This window comes from Ursus arctos, unplaced genomic scaffold (genome assembly GCF_023065955.2).
Source record: "Ursus arctos isolate Adak ecotype North America unplaced genomic scaffold, UrsArc2.0 scaffold_36, whole genome shotgun sequence".
In the NCBI taxonomy this organism is placed as follows: Eukaryota; Metazoa; Chordata; class Mammalia; order Carnivora; family Ursidae; genus Ursus; species Ursus arctos.
In genome coordinates, this window is record NW_026623050.1 from 20,243,727 (window position 1) to 20,264,247 (window position 20,521).

At 38.9% G+C, this 20,521-nt stretch overlaps 1 protein-coding gene across 6 annotated transcripts in view; it reads right to left on the reverse strand.

Annotated features, from left to right (window-relative positions):
* RAB27A (RAB27A, member RAS oncogene family) overlaps window positions 1–20,521 on the reverse strand; it is an 83,657-nt gene that overhangs the window by 10,682 nt on the left and 52,454 nt on the right. For all 6 annotated transcript variants that reach the window (XM_044391026.3, XM_044391027.3, XM_048219478.2 and 3 more), the window contains 4 exons: window positions 13,223–13,397; window positions 7,506–7,591; window positions 5,155–5,258; window positions 1,343–1,466 (listed from right to left, as the gene is read on the reverse strand). In XM_044391026.3, coding sequence (XP_044246961.1) covers window positions 1,343–1,466; window positions 5,155–5,258; window positions 7,506–7,591; window positions 13,223–13,375 — 467 coding nt within the window. In that variant the 5' untranslated portion in view covers window positions 13,376–13,397. The remainder of the gene's footprint in view (window positions 1–1,342; window positions 1,467–5,154; window positions 5,259–7,505; window positions 7,592–13,222; window positions 13,398–20,521) is intronic.

Consider the following 20,521-nt stretch of genomic DNA (forward strand, 5'->3'; position numbering starts at 1 on the left):
CCCTACCCATCTAACAGATCACCACAATTTCCCTGTCTCTAGTATTTCCTCCCTTCACTTCACCCCACCCACCACCCCCAGACTGATCTTGAGAGAGTACTCGCAACCCTCCCCGTTCAAAGGATTCCAGCAACTCCCTGCCCCCCAGGATTTCAGCAACTCTCCTTACCTGGTATTCTAAACTCTCCAGACTCTGACTTCTTCCCACCTGGCCAACCTAATCCTTCTACTCCCTTCCCAATGTGAAAGCTATCCTTGAGTGTGCTCTGGTCCTCCATCAGCCCAAGGAAGAACAAAGCAGTTGCCACCCAATTAAAAGAGAAAGGCCCTCCTCTGGCTTCTTTGGATTCTGCCTAAAAACCAGGGCAAGGGGCGCCTGGGTGGCACAGCGGTTAAGGCGTCTGCCTTCGGCTCAGGGCGTGATCCCGGCGTTGCGGGATCGAGCCCCACATCAGGCTCTTCCGCTATGAGCCTGCTTCTTTCTCTCCCACTCCCCCTGCTTGTGTTCCCTCTCTCGCTGGCTGTCTCTATCTCTGTCGAATAAATAAATAAAATCTTTAAAAAAAAATAAAATAAATAAAAACCAGGGCAAGTAGCTGGGTAACATCCGCTACATACCACACCACCTCTCTCCACCTCCCCTTCCTTCTCAACTCCACTTGCTGCCTCCCACTTATATTAAGGGTCACTAATATATACACATTTGAGTTCTCATTGTATTAGAGGGAGAAAGAAAGTAAAGCACAAATTCCTTTGTAGAGGTGCCCTTGACATTTGTAATAAGCAGCAAGCTAACTGCTTTTTTCATGTCCAGTTAATGCTACTGTGATCCTATTCCCAGAGTTCAAGGACAGTATTTAGATGATTCTCCACCACAAAAACACAAACTAAACCACGGGAATCTTCACACTCACGCTCCTCTCCCAGCATAGAAATTTCAAAGCCGACAGGCCTTCTTGTATGCTGGGGCTCTCTACAGCAGCACATGAACTGGTTTGAAATTTTCTCACTGAATAGAGAGCATTTTCCTACCCCATGCATCTCCTACTTGCATCCTGGGAAAGCAGCCTTATATAGTTAGGGCATTTGCCCTCAGAGGTGTCTTTCTTTAAACACCAAGAGATTGAGAAAATGGGACTGAAGCATGGCCCTCACCCCATGTTTTTCCTAGGGTTCCCCCTACCACATAATATGAGCATGTAAAGAAGGTCTTTATACCTCCCAAGGCCTACATCTGAGTGTGTTGTTTCATCTTTTTGCTTTTGCATTTTCTGCTATCCATTCATGTGCTAACGTTCGAACTGGGAATGTTTTCTCTGGATGTCTCCACAAAAATACTCACCCATATTTCTCTGCAAGTCCTCTTGCTTCCTCCTCTTTTACTACTCTCTGGTCTTCCAGATCGCTTTTATTTCCACATAACACTATATCTGGGTTTTCACAATATGCATGCATTTGTAGCTGGCCTGTAAGAAAGATTATTATAGGTAAATAATGTGTGTGTGATCAATGGAGAATATATGGAAAAGTGCTCTGAGAACTGTAAGTGGATATCAGGACCTAAGGAAATGATACAATGCTTTTGAAGCGTCAAGAACCTAGTGTGCAAAACTGAATGCATGGGACAGAGACGTAAAACTTGTCCTTAAGCACATATCCCATCTTACTTATATCAGAGAGCAATGGGAGAATTCACTAACCCTCCGAAAGTGCACGTGTGCGTGTGAGCGACCATGTGTGCACACACCTGTGACTATCTATCGAAGGCCCTTTGAAAAAAGCTTGGAGAATTTTTACTGCTTATTGCTCATCTTAAAGCTCTTGTTTTTCGTATAGTGTCTCCTCACAGCAATATTTTTAAAAGAACTCTCTTCCTACAAACCAGATTGTTCCTACCTGAAATGTTTTCACATTTTTCTATGATCCTAAGGCAGAATCAATTCAATTCAAATAAGCAAGATTTAAGATTAAGTGAGAGAAAACCCCGAATAAATAGGAAAGGACTCTGTCACCAGAATCAAGGGGAAGCGGAAGACAATTCTTATTCCACAGCTTTTATTTCTTTTCACCTGAAACCCTGTAAACACGTACTTTAAACAAGCAATTACATTAAGCAAAAGGAGCCTCACTAAGCTAAATCACCTCCCAAAGCAGTAAAATAAAGCTCTATGTCTTATTCATCACACCCCATAATGAAATTAAAGCAGCCCAAACTTTCACAATAAGACATACCTCAAAGTTGGTATGGCCTAATTTATTTTTTTAGCATGGTTAACCAGAAAAGTGTTGACATTTTAGTTCCTCATTACAAAGTCAGGTTCATTTTATCTTATCGGGAGAAAATCTAGTCAGCAAGCACTCACTGATCATTAACATAGGCCAGATACTTGGTGCAGAATTTCAGGGCCCTGACCTTTGCCCTCAAGGGACAACCGGGGAACAAGGCCTATATAGGCAAAACCAAACTGTGTATGTTTCCAGTAACTGCCATGTGCTTTCTTTCCTCCAGGCTGGCACACAGGCTGTCCCCACGTGCTTGAATACCCAACCACAACCTTCCTTCCAGAAATTCCCACCCTTCTTTTAAAAGACTTGCATCTCAGCTACCCCTACCGTGAAACCTTTTTGGTCTCCAGAGTGGCTCTATGCTTTCTTAACCCCACATATGTCCAGTGTCATGATTATGAGCACAAACTCAGGACTGACTGTGTCCAAGGTTGAACCCCTGCTCTGCCATTTACTAGCTGCGTGACCCTGAGGAAGTCGTTTTCCCATCTGTAAGTGGTAATAATGATGGTACTTACTTCAAAGAGTTAAGGTGTGGATTAAGTGAGTTAATTCAGGGATTCTCCAGGTGAGGTTCATGGGTCTTACCATCACCAGGGAACTTGTTAGAAATGCAAATTCTCAGGTCCCACCCCAGATCTACTGAGTCAGGAATGCTGGATTTGGAGCCCAGAATCTGTGTTTTAACAAGATCCCTGGGTGATTCAGATGCACACTCATACTTGAGAACCACAGATTAATACGTTAAAGCATTCGGAAGTGCTGTGTAAGTATTACCAGGAATGATGTTTAATAGTATTTGTTTATTTTGGAGACTCCGGGAAGTGTGATTATTGGTGATTTTTCCTTTTATTTCTTCCTTTCTAATTTTTCTTCAAAGACTAATTACTTATATAAAAAGTAAATTAATCAATTCTCAAACAATCTCACTAAGAAAAAGACACGTACATAAATAACTTCTACAACTCAGGGTGGTATGTGCTAAAAATCCTATGGGTAGTACAAAACATAATAGCAGTTAAGAGGAAGGAAAAAAATTAATCTAACTACAGTTACAGAAAATTTCACGGAGCCTATAATTTGCCAGATTTGAAAGAATAAGTAGAACTCTAACCAGTTTTTAAAAGGGGGTGGGGGTGGGGGTGGGGGGGGTGGGGGGGACTGAGTGTGGGGACTGCTTTGCAGACAGGCAGAATAATAGGGATAAAAATATACAGGCAAAAACATGTAAATATATACCTGTTGCGCTCTTACACCATTCATGTGAGGCTACAGAAACAAGGTTTAAAAATTCAGGCTACCTTAAAATCTCTTTACAAAATAGGCTGCCACTAGGTGAAGAGTCACTATGGGCATCACTTGCCCACTCTCTGAGCTCTAGGAAGACAGAGAAGTGAACACAACACTACCTGATTCCTTTCAGATATCAGATTTAGGCTGAGAGAACTCAGCTCTCTGTTCAGTCTTCTGAATTCAGCAGGGCTCACCTTTGGACTTGTATGTATCCCCTTCCCAACAGGACATGGAGAGCTTTGGACTCAAGAGAGAAGGGACTGCCAGGGCAGCTCGGGGGAAGCAAAGGGAGGGTGCAGACCAGCTCTCCCCTCCCCGGGCCAGTCAGGGCCCAGGAGTCAGCTACTTGTTCAAGGCAACAGTGCCTTTGTTCTAGCATACACTCCCAAAAAGAAGAAATGAATGATCCCTGTAATATTCAAAATGCCAACAGGCAGAGGAAAAATAAAGTGTACAGACAATAAATTTTTATTCCTAATTAAGATTTGATATTATTATCTCTGATACTGAACACTATAACTTTTTTTTTTTTTAAAAGGCGGATTGGGGGAGAATACTTTTCATTGAAGATATGAAATCTTCAAAATGTGTAAGTTTTCTCTACCTAATTGTGCAATAAGAATTCTTTTACACTGGGGCGCCTGGGTGGCACAGCGGTTTAAGCGTCTGCCTTCGGCTCAGGGCGTGATCCCGGTGTTATGGGATCGAGCCCCACATCAGGCTCCTCCACTATGAGCCTGTTTCTTCCTCTCCCACTCCCCCTGCTTGTGTTCCCTCTCTCGCTGGCTGTCTCTATATCTGTCAAATAAATAAATAAAATCTTTAAAAAAAAAAAAGAATTCTTTTACACTGTAAGGATAACAATATTCATACATTACACATAATTTCACATAATTTTGTTATTTATCTAATCAGCTGAAAAAGTCAAGACAGGCAAGATTTATCTGTCTCAGAGTTTCCATTTCTGTCTGAGAAAACGGGTGGGTTGATGATCTCCCCATGCTGAGATTCTATGAGCACATCTCTAATAAGAATCTTATAAAGTGTTTGACTTAAAGCCTCAGAACTTGTTAGAATGATACAAAGAAGAGGATGATGAGGAAGGGCCGAGGATAAAGGACTAGAAATAGCCACCATCATTCAGTTTTAATTGAAATAATGAGGTGTGCAACACAGGCATTTAACAAACTGAAGCCCAGGGAGCAGAACTACATTTGAGGCACCTGTACTTACAGTATTAAATAACTCTTCAGCCCGTAATGATCAAGTTAGTTAAGAAAGAGCATCAAAGGCTACTGAACTGAAGGAGCTAAACTCCATGCCCTCGGAGAAGGACAGGACTGCTCTGGGTCTTCAAGGCCCAGAGTCCTCATCCTAAAATCAAAGTTAGTATTACTAGGAAAAGCAGAGTATTTCAGTAATCTTTGCCCCCAAAGTAAAACCTTGCTCCTTTAAACAGCATTTTTTAATAGCCCTAGGAGCTCCTCCAAAACAACTTACAACAGAAGTAGAATTTAAAAGAGCACCATATTGTGGGGAGTGGGGAGTGGGAGACACGGAAAAAACAGCACTTACTTATCCAGTTTCTGACATTGAGGAAACTTTGCTCGTTTGTCAGATCAAAGAGCAGAAGAAACCCCATAGCATCTCTGAAGAATGCTGTTGTCAAGCTACGAAACCTAGGAACATAAAAGCAGATTGGTCACCTACATCATGGCCCCACTCCTGAAATATAAAACTACCAATAGTGCCCTTAGCCTCTTCCAATAATTCATCAATAACAAATTAGGTATTTAATAATGTGTCATTATTTCTAATAACTTCACGTTATACATGTATATTCTATCTCTTAATTATACAAGATTCAGCAAATTATGCTATCAAGTAGATATCTAGAACCAGAAAGAATACTTGAAAATATATTGAGACTTTATAAAACACCAACAATTATCAAAAGTTGTATTTAGATTTTAATCTTTTTTTTTTTTTTAAGATTTTATATATTTATTTGACAGAGATAGCCAGAGAAGGAACACAAGCAGGGGGAGTGGGAGAGGGAGAAGCAGCCTCCTTGCTGAACAGGAAGCCCAAAGTGGGGCCCAATCCCAGGACCCTGGGATCATGACCTGAGCCAAAGGCAGACGCCTAATGACTGAGCCACCCAGGCGCCCCTGGAATTCAATCTTATAGAGAACAAACTGATGGTTACCAGAGGGGAAGCGGGTGGGGAGGATGGGTGAAATGGATCAAGGGGATTAAGAGTACACTTATAATGAGCACTGAGTAATGTACGGAACTGTGGAGTCACTATATTGTACACCTGAGACTAATTTAACACTGTACGTTAATTATATTGGAATTAAATAAAAAATAAAAACAATCTCTGTAAATTTTTAAGAATTAAAAAAATTGGATGATGATATTCCAAAAGTGAATAAGACTGTTATTTATAACTTACATAAGTTTATGTGTTAACAGACCATGTGATTTGAAAAACCAGACTGCTGGACAGGGATCAGAAGAACTAGCTCATGATCCCTTAGTCTCAGTCAAGAATTTACTGTACAATTAAGAGTTAATCAGGCCAAAAGCAATGGTTCTTGCCGGGTATATTTCCCTTGTCCTCAGAAAATTCAGCTTGACTTGATGTTACAATGGGTTCCATGACCTTTTAATTTTAGTCTCTAAAGAGGTCTCATAACTCTGGTAACTATTTCTTTGGCTTTAAGGTGGGAGTAGTATTGACTCAGTCCTTATCCTTTCTTGGTACTCTCTCTTGCAAGGTTTTCTCCTGCTATCTCCCTTCTCTCTCCCCCTAAAGGTCAGTTTCCACTTTATTTTTATGTAAAGTCTGCAACTGACAGGCATAGACTCCAGGGAAGAAAATACTGGTATGAATTTGTCATCTAATCTGTTATTTTAAGTTTTCTCGAAGATTTCTAATCAATGCTTTTACAAAAAGAGTCCTTATTCTTGAGGAATACATACCAAAGTATGTATTTGGGGGAAGGGGTAAGAAGGGATAGAGGTATACATGAAATAAGAAAGGCCACAAACTGATGACGACTGAAACTGGGAAATATGTACGTGATTTTATTATATTATCCTCTGTAGTATATATTTGAAGATTTCCATAACAAAAAGTTAAAAAACAGAACACTGCAGGGGCGCCTGGGTGGCTCAGTCAGTTAAGCGTCTGACTCTTGGTTTTGGCTCAGGTCATGATCTCAGGATTGTGAGACTGAACCCTGAGTCAGGCTCTGCACTCAGTGTGGAGTTTGCTAAAGTTTCTCTCCCCCTCTCCCTAAGCCCCTCCCCCACCCTGGCACACAATCTCTCTCTCAAATAAATAAATCTTTTAAAAAATAAAAACCAAACAGAATACGTCAAAGAAACCGTGAGAGAAAACAGCAGCCATAACGAAAAGAAATTTTATATCAAGATTTCATGTGACTTATTTTGATCAAGTAACTTCTGACCGTATGAGTTAATGCCAATCAGATTTTCTGCGAGGTTTCCACAATCAGGTAAGAATAATGCATGTAATTCTGCAGTTGTCTTTGTGGCTGTGTAAACAGCAAAAGTAAATGGAAAAAAAGTGTATACATCTTAAAGAACAAGAAGAACATGAAGAAGAAAAATGAAGGAGGAAAGACAAAGGAGGGAGGAGGAGGAGAAAGAAGGAAGAAGTAAAAACTCCATAAGTAAGATAGTCTATTTTGAAAAGGATTCATTTTTCCTTTGACCTTGCATGAAATAGACACCATTATCATTTCAGATGGGTAAATTTCCTGCTAATTTAGCAACATGTCTTATCTAGGTGCAAGTCAACTAATCAGCTGGCCTTTTCCTGCTCAGGTACTGTGTGAAGGGCAGCTGGTTTTCCCTTTCCTCCAGTAAGGAACACCAGACTGAAGATCTCATACCTCTCCTGCCCTGCTGTGTCCCATAATTGCAGGTGGATTCTCTGGCCTCTGCCGATGGCTCCATCTGGTCCATTGGCTCTGTACACCTAAAATAGCGAAATGAAAGAGAAAAAGAAAACTTTTGAGACCAATGAACTTTTTTCACTTTTCTATTTAGTAAAGCTCCTCGAAGCATCTAAACTTCTAAAAAATCCCATCTGGAATACAACCTTATTTGTACGTTATTCCAAAAAACTATCTTTGGATAATACAATAATTTGTATTAAAACATAAATATATACATTACATATTTTTTATAAATATATTATGAAATATATACATAACACATAATCTATATGAAAAAATAATAATCTGCTAACCTTTCCTCAAAGTTCCCTCAAGTCACTAGTATTTTCCCCAATCCCATCTTTAAAAAGTACTCTAAAGCAATTTTACAGGAAGGACCTCTGAAGATCTCTTCCACCATAAAAGCAATGAAACACTGGCAAAAAAAAAAAAAAAAAAAAAAGCCGAAATCCACTTTTTCCAAACTCTGAAAACTAACAAAGACTCTCAATGTTCCAAGAAGCATCTAATCAAGAAAAATGGCTGAATATCAGTAAAAACAATAAACTTTGTGCTGTTTTAATTTATTCTATTCCCATTCCACTCTCCCCAGCTCCTCAGTAGCCTTGAAAACCAAGAGATGCACAACTATGAGAGCTGTGAAAACAATCAGCATAGTAGTCACTGGAGGGAGTGGAGGCAAAACAGGTTTGAAGCTCCCCAAAGTCTCATCTCCAGAGAACTGTCTAAAAGTTGCCTGTAAACCTCCATTTCCAGGCCTTGCCTTGCCTTTGCCAAACTCAGAGCTTGCTGATGATAATAACCTTACCCTTAGGGCATTTGTTGAAAACGATCAGCAGCAATTATTCAACATCACATCTAACAACGGCAACAATACCAACTGGGGCTAACAAGAGGCGAACCAAAAAACTTGAAGAAGAAAAAAAATAAAAAGGAAATGAGATCTCCATAGGGAAATCTGAAAAGCTCCAAAATGTTCTTTGGAATGTACAGGCCAGTCTTATGTATAGCACTATACATATGCCTGGGAAAAACTTGAAAAGACCCTATTATCTCATCTCTAGCTAACTTTGAGGCTCTTCGCGAGCAGGAAGTAAAGGCTAAGGCAGAGTTGTAAACTGCCTGCAGGAACATCAGGGACATGTCCCCAAACGGGGCACACACACACATGAGTGTGCACACATTTGCACGCGTGCACACACAAACACAAACACACAGTGTCAGAAAAAGCTGACAGACTTACTGGTTCAAGAAATCTCTCTGCTCAGGGGCACCTGGGTGTTTCAGTCAGTTAAGCGTCTGACTCTTGATTTTAGCGCAGGACATGATCTCAGGGTTGTGAGACAGAGCCCAATGTCAGGCTCCATACTCAGCACAGAGTCTACCTGAGATTCTTTCTCTCCCTCTCCCCCTTCCTCCTCCTTGGGAAAGGGGAGGAATCTGATTCTAGAATTGCCAGATTATATTATTTAAAATGTTCAGTTTTCAACAAAGCTCATGAGACACAAAAAGAAACAGGAAAGTATGGCTCATACACACTGGGGGAAAGGAAATGAACAAAAACCATCCCTAAAGAAGGCCAGGAACTTACTAGACAAAGACTTTAAATCAGCTATTATAAATATGTTCAAAGAATTAAAGGAAATCATGTCTAAAGAATTAAAGTATAGGGGCTCCTGGGTGGCTCAGTCAGTTAAGCATCTGCCTTTGGCTCAGACCATCATTCTAGGGTCGGTCCTGGGATCAAGCCCTGTGTTGGGCTCCCTGCTCAGTGGGGAACCTGCTTCTCCCTCTCTCTCTGCCGTTCCCCCTGCTTGTGCTCTCTTGTTCTCTCTCTCTCTCTCTCTCAAATAAATGAATAAATTTTTTAAAGAATTAAAGGAACAATGCCTCACTGAATAGAGGATGTTTATAGAGATAGATATTATAAAAGGTAAATAGAAATTCTGGAGTTAAAAAGTATAATAACTGAAGTGCAATATTCACTAGAGGGCTTCAATAGCAGACTTAAACTGGCAGAAGACATAACCACTGAATTTGAAGATAGGTCAGTTGAGGTTATCCAGGCCATGGCACAGAAGAAAAAAGAATAAAGAAAAACGAACAGAGTCTCAGAAACCTATGGAACCATCAAACATACCAACATATGCATACTGGCAATCCTATAAAAAGAAGAGAGACAAAGGCAGAAAAAATTTTGCGGAAATAATAGCTAAAAACCTCCAAAATTTGATGAAAAACATTCATCTGCACATTCAAGAAACCCAGTGAGCTCCAAAAAATTAATAGAAATTGCCTAGACATATCATCAAACTGTCAAAATCCAAAGACAAAAAGAGAATATTAAAAGCAGCAAGTGAAAAGTGATTCATCACATACAAGGGAGCTCAATAAGACTAACAGCTGCTTTGTCATTAAAGAACAATAAAGGCAGTAGGATGACATAAAGTGCTGAAAGAAAAAAAAAAGACTATCAACCAAGAATTCCATACCCAACAAAGCTATTCTTTAAAATTGAAAGACAAAGTAAGACATCCCCAGATAAACAAAAACAGAAAGTTCATCACCAGCATTCTTTCTGTATAAGGAATAATAAAGACAGTGCTTCAGGCTGAGATATAAGGACACTGGGCAGTAAGTCAAATCCATAAAAAATAGAGAGAACCAGAAAGATAACTACATAGATAGATATAAAAGACAGGATAAATGTATTGTTAAATTCTTTTCTTCCATCTGATGAAAACACGGCTTCGTGAATAATTATAAATCTGTTGATGAGCACACAGTATATCAAGATGTAATTTGCATGACAATAACAGTGCAAAGGAGGGAGTAGGAAATGAAGCTATATATAAGCGGAGTTTCATGACAGTATTGAAATTAAGTTGGTATTAATCCAAACTACACTGTAAAAAATTAAATGATAATTGTAATCTCTAGGGGAACTATTAAAAAATAACTCAAATATATAGTAAAAATAATGACAAGAGAATTAGAAGAATGGTATACTAGAAAGTATATAACACAAATTAGTCATGAAAAAAACAGAGGAACAAAAAATAAGACACATAGAAAACAAGTAGCAAAATGGCAAACATAAAGGCTTTTTTATCAGTAATTAAATATAAATGAATTAAATATTCCAAATAAAAGGCAAAAATTGGCAAGATGGATTTAAAAACATGATCCAACTATGTACTATCTAGAAAGACATGCTTTAGATTCAAAGACACAAAGAGGTAAATAAAAGGATGGGGGAAAAAATACCATGCAAACGGGAACTAAAAGGGAGCTGGAGTGGCTTTACTAATATCAGAAAAAATAAACTTGAAGACAAAAATTGTTATTAGGGACATTTTATAATGATAAAAGGGTTACTCCATTAAGAACATATAGGGAGAAAAAGGGAGAAATAAACATGTCGACCATTACATTGAGAGACTTCAATACTCCACTTTCTATAACGGATAGAGCAAGTAGGCAGATGAACAAGGAAACAGAAGACTTACACAACACTGTAAACCAAAGACATAACAGACATCCACCGAGCACTCAACAATTGCAGAACACACATTCTTCTCAGGTATACATGAAACATTCTCAAGGATAGGCCTTATGTTAGATCATATATATGGACATTTATCCGGAATATACTTTTAAAACTCTTAAAAGTAAAGAACAAAAAGGCAACCAATTTCAAAAAGGCAAACAATCTGAATAGACATTTCTCCAAAGATGATATACAAATGGCTAATAAGTACATGAAAGAAATGATTACTCAAAAACATCTCTCGGGGCACCTGGGTGGCTCAGTCGTTAAGTGTCTGCCTTCGGCTCAGGGCGTGATCCCGGAGTTCTGGGATCGAGCCCCACATCAGGCTCCTCTGCTGGGAGCCTGCTTCTTCCTCTCCCACTCCCCCTGCTTGTGTTCCCTCTCTCACTGGCTGTCTCTCTCTGTGTCAAATAAATAAATAAAATCTTTAAAAAAAAAAATCTCTTGTCAGGGAAATTCATGTCAAACCTACAGTAAGATAGCACTTCACACTCACTGGAATGGCTATAATCAAATAGACAGTAACAAGAGCTGGTGAGGATATGGAGAAAATGGAGCCCTGATAAGAATCTAAAATGGTGCAGCATCTTTAGAAAATTTGGAAGTCACTCGAAGTTAAATAGAGAGTTATCATATGGCCAATTAATTCCACGCCTAGGTGTATACCCAAGAGATTTGAAAACATAAGGCCACACAAAAAATGTATATGACTGTTAATGGAAGCATTATTCATTATAGCTAAAAAGTGAAACAGCCCAACTGTCTATCAATGGATGAATAAACAAAATGTGGTATACCAAGACAATGGAATATCATTTGGTCATAAAAAAGAATGAAGCTCTGATCCATGCTACAACATGGATGAACCTTGAAAACATTATGCTCAGTGAAAGAAGCCAGACACAAAAGGCCACACATTGTATGATTCCATTTCTATGATATGTCCAGAATAGTCAAATCTATGGGGAGCAGGTTAGTGGCTAGAGGGATGATAAATGGGGAATGACTGCTAAAGGGCATGAGGTTTCTTTTGGAGGTGATGAAATGTTCTAAAATGAGATACACAACTGTGAATATACTAAAAACCACTGAATTGTACACTTCCAATGGGTGAATTTTAGGTTATGTGAACTATAGCTCAATAAAGTGATTTTTAAAAAACAAAGTTATAAAACGGGAATTAATAAATATAATCACATACATGTATACCAATTCTACCAATTATATGTCAATACTAAAATTTTAATGAAATCCTATTCTTAGTGGGTCTGAGTCTCTGTAAGATTCTCCGGCAGTGGAAGAAAAGACCCCAACTGAGTAAGAGGGAATGAATTCTTCTATCCTGGAAGCCATAGACCCTGTATCTTTTCCAGGTAGAATATGCTCCATTGAAAGACCTTTGTCATTAATCTCTTGACCACGTGCTGACCTGCTTCAGGGTAACAGTCAATTTTTCAGCAAGAAATGTAGGTCATGATGAAGGCCATCTTCTCTCTGCAACTCCGACCCAGTGACCTTCTGCCCTCCCTCCAGCATCAGAATAACTTTCAGTCCCTTAAATAAACAAAAACAGAGCCTCTTCCTTCATCATTCAGTAGAACCTCTCTGTTCCCTTGGTTACCTCGCAGGTCAACATACACTACTGGTATTCTCACTCCACGCCAGCCTCACCTTCCTGGCAGCAGTGATGAGTTTTGCCACTTAGTGTTCCATGTGGGATTGAATTAAAACAAAGGCCATTAAAAATGACATCAAAGGTGGAAGAAATAGTCCACAAAACAGCAGTAGGAGGCCTAGGGTGGTTTGTAGGCTTCATAACAAAGGAAGACAAATACCTTTGTGGAGTTCTGACGGAACATACAAGCCAAAAGGGTATCAAGGGAAATTTAAAAGAAATCTTCACTTTTGTCTTATTGGTTTTATAGTAAATGTCCTTCAGCACAACCTTTTAAATCACATTTCCTAGATTGAACAGAATACACTTTCACATGCACCCTTCAATTTTATATTCCAAACTCTGTCCTTCTAATTCCTACAAAACAAACTAGACAGACAGACAACCATTGATTCAGAGATCACATTTTTATATAGAACTTACCACTCTCTTTTCCCTGAAATCAATGCCCACTGTCGTGATAAATTTGGAGTTAAATTTACCATCTGTGTACTGGTAAAGTACACTGGTCTTCCCTACTCCGGAGTCTCCCAAAGCTAAAAACTTGATGAGGTAATCATAGTCTCCATCAGACATAATGAAGAACTCAGTGGTTCACCTGTAAAATACAAACAAATGCATATTTACTAAAAAGTCATTAGGAAATACTGGAATCTTCCATGAATAAAGTGAATTATTTTAATATCCAGTTCAATAAGTACTATGTGACACCTATATGCCTAGGGGTTCTGTGAAGAGGATTAGATAGTATTCACTGCCCCCAAGGACCTAATAACTTGCTAGATGAGATGTTACTAAAATAATAAATAACAGTTATTTTTTTTTTTAAGATTTTATTTATTTATTTATTTGACAGAGACAGCCAGCGAGAGAGGGAACACAAGCAGGGGGAGTCGGAGAGGAAGAAGCAGGCTCCTAGCGGAGAAGCCTGATGTGGGGCTCGATCTCAGAACGCCAGGATCACGCCCTGAGCCAAAGGCAGACGCTTAACGACTGCGCCACCCAGGCGCCCCTAAATAACAGTTTAATTTAAAATTAATGTGCAATAAAAATTAAGAAGATAACCAGCACTAAGTCTTACATGCAGATGACATAAACAAAAATTTTTAAAAGAAAGTAGGAAGGAGAATGTTACAGGAATAATAAGAATTCTTAGAGTACAAGTGGTTTCAATTCCCCCTTCTTTTTCAAAGTCTCCTGGTGCAAGATCCTTGGCTTTTCTCTTTTACTTGGATATCTAGGCAATTTCACTTATTCTATTCATTTTCAAATGTCACGATAGTTCCTTCAAAGACAATGCTAAATTCACAAGTAAAATGTGGTTTGTGGCTTCCTTATTTTTGATGATGATGATGGTGGTGGTGGTGGTGGTGGTGGTGGTGGTCGTGATATACTGCATGTTAAGTCAGACTTTTCAGAATACCACTGCTCCCCTGGGAACTAAGTTCCAGATTTGGGCAGTCACTGTTCAGAGACCATCGTTCCATTACAAAGGGCTCATCTACCGGTACTTGCCTGGGTATTCAAACAAGAAATGCTACCAATTCAGATCTTAAGATATTGACTAAAACAAAAGTCCACCTTAGAGAAGAAAAATTCTTATTTTTACCAAGACCTAACCACAGTTATTTTTATCTTTTTGCATTGAGCACTTTTCATGATTTGTTTTTATTCTCTAAGTAGATTCCGACTACTCAAAATAGCAGTCCAACTGAAAACGTAGTCTGTCCCCAGGGAAGGCTTACCTCTTTTATGCTCTCATTTCTAATACCAATAAACCCCCCAGAAAATCAGAGAAATCATCAGCTACCCCACTACCACTGACAATTCTCCATGCCCATTCAAACATGCATATTCACCCATCCACATACACATCAGATGCCCTACATTAGACACTGATTTTCCTCTCAGCGTCTATTTTCATACAGCCTCACACTGAGAAACTTTACTACAATTCTCAATGCTTCCTATAGGATTATTTCTATAGATCCGTAAAATTAATAAAAGCTCAAGCAAGGGCATTTATTGATTTTCAAGGTTTCCTCCCCCACCCCAGCCTCAATTTGGTGACTCATCTTACGCTCAAAAATCTGAATGCTGACCCCCAAGAGCCACTGAAATTTACTTCCTCATAGTGCCTTAGTAAAGATCTGGGACCTCACATTCAGATATGGCTGGTCAGCTGATAAGGGCAGAGACTCCACAAACATTCATTATTCTATTTGCACACTATAAAGAATGACACTTCATAGATGATGGCTTCCCTTCTGTATTCACAGGTTTAGGTTGTCAGTATTAATGGTATATCACAGAATTCCTCTCCAGAAGATGACCAATAGGGTACAAATAAATATTCTAGTACGTCATATCATAGGATCTCATTTGGCTCCAAGTTTTCATTAACTAGAGCTAAGAATTGAAAAGCAGGTCCAGATAATGTTTAATCATTTTAGAGGTTCCCCTAAAAATGAATGAGGAAGCAGAAAGCAACTCCAAATTCTGCAATGAGAATGATACAAGACAACACTGTGGTTACCTTACTTCCTCTTTCCTTTTAATTTGAACAAAGGTTGGTCATTTCTATGTCTATGTTTTTATATCATTTAAGGTACAGGAGAAAATGCTGTCACCAATGGCATCACTCTTCTAAAATTCTCTAAATTCACTTGAATGGAATTCAAAGACAGATGAAACTATATCGGCTGTGCCAAAATTTTATGTGTTTAGTTATCATGGGAGAAGAATCACACATATAAATCTAAAAATGCTCGTTGTGGGCTTTTCTATTCATGTTGACAGCAATACGTTAACAGTTTGTTCCCAAACCAAGCCATCATAAAGGAAGCATTAACAAACCAAATACCACAAGTGAAGGTACATAAATACCACCGACAATATTAATCTTAGTTTGCACTCTTCAGATCACACCTCTAGGCAATTATCTGCCTTGCTAATCTGAAAATAAATGTCCAGACCTTTCACTCTCTGGGTTCAGTTTTCCAAAGGATGAAATAGAACCCAGAGAGGTGAACTCATTTCCACAGTCTAGAATATAAATCTCTTAACTCCAAGTTCAATGTCCAGTCTACCTCCAAGCTTACTGTCTGTTACTCAAGCTTCCACAAATGCATGTTGGGCTTAAAGGTGACCAGGTATGATATCTTACATGGTAGCCTAATAGGAAAAACATGACCTCCGAAGTCAAGCAGAGCTGGGCCAAATTCCATGTCTCCCACATGCCTCAGATGTCTCTGAGTCTTGGATTCAGGTTTCCATCCTATGAAAAAGAAGATGCTATACACTCCTTTACACGATTGTTCTAAAGATTGAATAAGATACTCTTTGTGAAGCACCCAGCACAGTGCTTGGCATATACTGGATACTCAGTAAATGTTAGCTCACCCTCTTCACCCCACTCTGGACGGATCAGACTAACGCTGAGGACCTAGACCAATCTCTGAAATTGCCTCTGAGTCGCTCCAAACATTTTTCTAGCACAAAGGATTTCTGACTGGCTCAGAGTCATTTGCTGAGTCAACACAGATCACTTTCAAACTAATTGTGATCTTTTTTGGCTGACTTAAAACATTTTCATTTTAAATTGATATGCCTATGGCAAAAGAAGGTAGGGCCAGCTTAAAAACAGTTTGAAATCTGTATAAAACACTGCAGTCCATTCTAACAAGCTCATACTTGCTCAAAAAAATCTGAATGGTTCATTATAGTTCAGAACGAAAGAGTCGAGCTCAAAGAGGTTACACCTACAAAACTATTTCTGACTGATCTAAAGCCACTTTGGCTAAAACTAAATATATCTAATGAAAATTACTTGGGTCTGGTTTCAATAGCTCAAACTGCTTCAAACTAGTTTTACCTAGCTCAAATAAGTTCTGACCTGGAAGGCATGTTCTGACCGGCTCATACAAGATTTGACTGATTCAGAGTATATTTCACTGAGTCAAGTTAGTGCTGACCAATTAAATCTTTCCAACTGGGTCATACTTGCTCTAATTTTATCAAACTGCTTATAACTAGTTTATATATTATAACAGGTCATCTATAAAATTGTTTTTACTGTCTTCGACTGATTAAAAACTGGCTCAAACCAGTCGGAGTTGACTGATCAGATGTTCAAACAGTTCAAGACTAGAAATGTAAAATGATAAACAGAAGCACAAAAAGCAATGGTTTGATGCATTAAATATATGCTGAACCAAAAAACTTAAATTTTTATTTATAATTACCTCTGTTGCAGATAGTCTGTCTCCACCACAATATAGTTTCTTTCTACACTTGAATGGTTTGTATGTGTTGGAGAACAATAAACAGGTTGAGAGAAAGAAGTATGGGCACGCTGGCAGAGAAGAATATGATAAACAATAGGAAAAGCTGTGATGACTGACAGAGGCTTCCTTGGTTGACAACTCACCATTCATTTTATCTCAGGGACCTGGCAACATTAATCCATGATCCAACAATAAAATAGACATCTCAAGGTAAGGAAAACCTGTAGCAAATTTGGAGGCTATGTCAAGTGTCTCCTAACTTGGTCACAATGACTAGGCTGGTCTGAGTTAACAGAGACCAGAATTCTAAAAAGAAAACTGCAAGGAAATAAAAGGACTCAGGAAAGAGACAGGCCTTCAAATTGATAACAGAGATTTTTCAGGGTTTGGGCAGCGCATGGATGGTGACAAGCTTCTTATCTGAGTTTGCAGCCAGTTAGTCAAAGCCCAGAATTAGTGAAACCATTCCATCTTTCAGCAGAATATAATTCTGGTGCATAGCAAATCATACCCCCAAACCCACCGGCAGTCCCATGTCTGTGTTTCGCCACTGCTTATCACCACCAGATGAAGAAAACTTCATGCTAAGTTTCAACTGCTGGTAGGTCTTCATAGAGGACCATCTTCATATTAAAAATTATTTTTGTTTCTTATTTTTGTTTCTCAAGTCTTGGGTGTTTCAGGGGCCTACTTTCCATAAAGAAAATACTCTACTCCCCAAGTATGGAAATGATATAAATTATTTTTATGTTGGCATTTTAGAGCAGAAAGGGAAACACTGAAAACACAGTGCAGAATTTGACATCTGGGACACCCAAATGACGTTTTGTGCATACTATTTGCAGTGAGCATTCCAGCCTATTGACGCAATTCATGGAGGCTTTTCCCAATTGCATTACTCTTGCTAAAAATGGGTCAGAAGCCTAGGTCAGATGCCCAAGTACCTTACTTTACAATCCTTATCACAGCCCTAAAACCAGGTGCTACATAACCACACATACTTCCTCTCTCAGAAGGATCTCAGTGCCATTCTTATCATGAATGCCCCAGTGAGAAGACAAGTAAGTGGGTCTAGGACAGTCTATTCACATGCTAACATGGGCTCAATTCCAGCACATTGTTGAGAGACAAGAAAAAGTGGAGGTCAAGAACATGGACTGTAAAACCAAATCACCTGGATGTGAAGCCAGTCATTTCACGTTAGGAAATTTAATCCCTTCTGGCGCCTGGGTGGCTCAGCAGGTTAAGTGACTGACTCTTGATTTCAGTTCAGGTCCTGATCTGAGAAAGCTGAGATGAGCCCCATGTCAAACTCTGAGCTCAACTCAGAGTCTGCCTGTCCCTCTCCCTCTGCTCCTCCCCCCCCCTTGCATTTTGTCTCTCTCCCAAATAAATAAATAAAATCTTTTTTTAAAAAAAGAAAAAAGATTTTTAAAGAAAATTTAATCCCTTTGCCTCAGGTTCCCCCATTTTAAAAATGGAAATGGGGGCGCCTGGGTAGCGCAGTCGTTGAGCGTCTGCCTTCGGCTCAGGGCGTGATCCTGGCGTTCTGGGATCGAGTCCCACATCAGGCTCCTCTGCTGGGAGCCTGCTTCTTCCTCTCCCACTCCCCCTGCTGTGTTCCCTCTCTCGCTGGCTGTCTCTCTGTCACATGAATAAATTTTAATAAATAAATAAATAAATAAATAAATAAATAAATAAATAAATAAATAAATATGGAAATGATTTTTTAAATTAATATTTTATTAATTCTAGCATGCATATGCTTTCTTATTTTAACTTCTTTATAATCGGGGTGCATCTTACATTTTACAGTCTTACAACCCATGACATCTTGCAACTGTTACTAAATGAGGTAGCACAGGAGATAGTTATGTTATAGTTACGTTAGTTAGCATCTTCTACCAAGATCACAAATGCACCATCAGCACATTCTAGATTTGATGAAGCGGTAAACCTATCTCAGAGGGCTGTTGTGAGGATTGAGTTAATGTATACATGAAGAGTTTAGAACACTGTCTGGCACACAGTAAATCCTGCATAACTATTAACTGCCATTAGCACCATCACCTTGCAATCTAGCCTCCCTACAGTCAATACGCAGTCAGTATTACTTTCTTTCCTAGAACTGTAAGAAAGAACTACGCCCCTAAACTAAAAATCAAGGAAAGAAAAAACAACAAGCTATGAAGAACACTTGAACCAAAGTTCAGTTCTTTATATTCTATATTTCCTTCAGGAAGCAGCATCTGAGATACCTCAAGGAAATCTCTTCTAAAAAGTTAAGAATGACCCTAATGTGGGACCTGCGGAAGAGTTTGTTACTCAGTTCACTTCTATCTCTCCTCCCTACACAAATATTTTTTCAAAGTGCTCTCCACCCTCACTCTCACCAGATTAACAATAGAAAGCAAGGAACACCCACTTCCTCAACATACAATAAGTGGTGATAATTGCCGCTGAGAGAAAGTCAATGATCTTCTTCCTTATTTAAAAAATGAAACATATCTTAATTGTTCTTCAGGGAATAAGATAGAAGAGAGTGGTTTTAGTTAAGAGCAAAGGAATTAGATTTCTCTCCCTTCCTTCCTCTCTCTCTTCATCTCCCCCCCACCACACCCCTAGCAGAATTACTCCATAAAGCTTCCTATGAAAGTCGATTATAGACTCCAAACTTAGGATCCCCTATCATTAGGCAGAACCATTCTGAAACTACTTCAGATATATCAGCCATTTCTTGAAAGCCAAATATTCCCTCTATCACCCATATTTAGTACAGAGGTCAAAAAAAGAGGGAAGGATAATATTAACTGAATAACCACCATGTGCCACTAACAGTACTAGGCAAGCATGATTTTATTTTATCAGTACATCATCCTTAAAGAAAACTCAATGGTCTGTACAAAACTTAAAGTACATAAAGAGTGATGTTGTCTTAATATGATGGGAAGTAGGCTTGGGTTCAAATTCTGACTCTGTGTGTGACCTGGTCTGAGTTCTTTACACTAAGCCTCCATTCTTTCAACTATAAAATGGAAATAACAATGGTTATTAAGTGACATTATCCACAGGAAGCTTTTGGTGCATTGCTTGGTCTATGTTAAATGTTCAGTAATTGAAACTGGTCTGTAGCAATACTATTACTAGGAGCCTCATCACGTTCTCAGCAAGACATGTCATTTTACGATCTATTCTTAATTTAATCCTGTACCTCAACCTTTAGAAAAATCTTAGGAAAAATTCAATTTCAATTCAAAATGCAATCACTTATGAGGTCTCTATCCATTACAAAAGCTATCTTGGCATCCCAATCTAACACTTAGTTTTATCTGTGTGATTTTTGGCAATTTCAGAGCTGGAATGTTCATCAGTTGAATACTTTAATTTCCAGAAGAGGAAACTCAATAAAGCCCAGAGAAGACAAGTGAACAACATA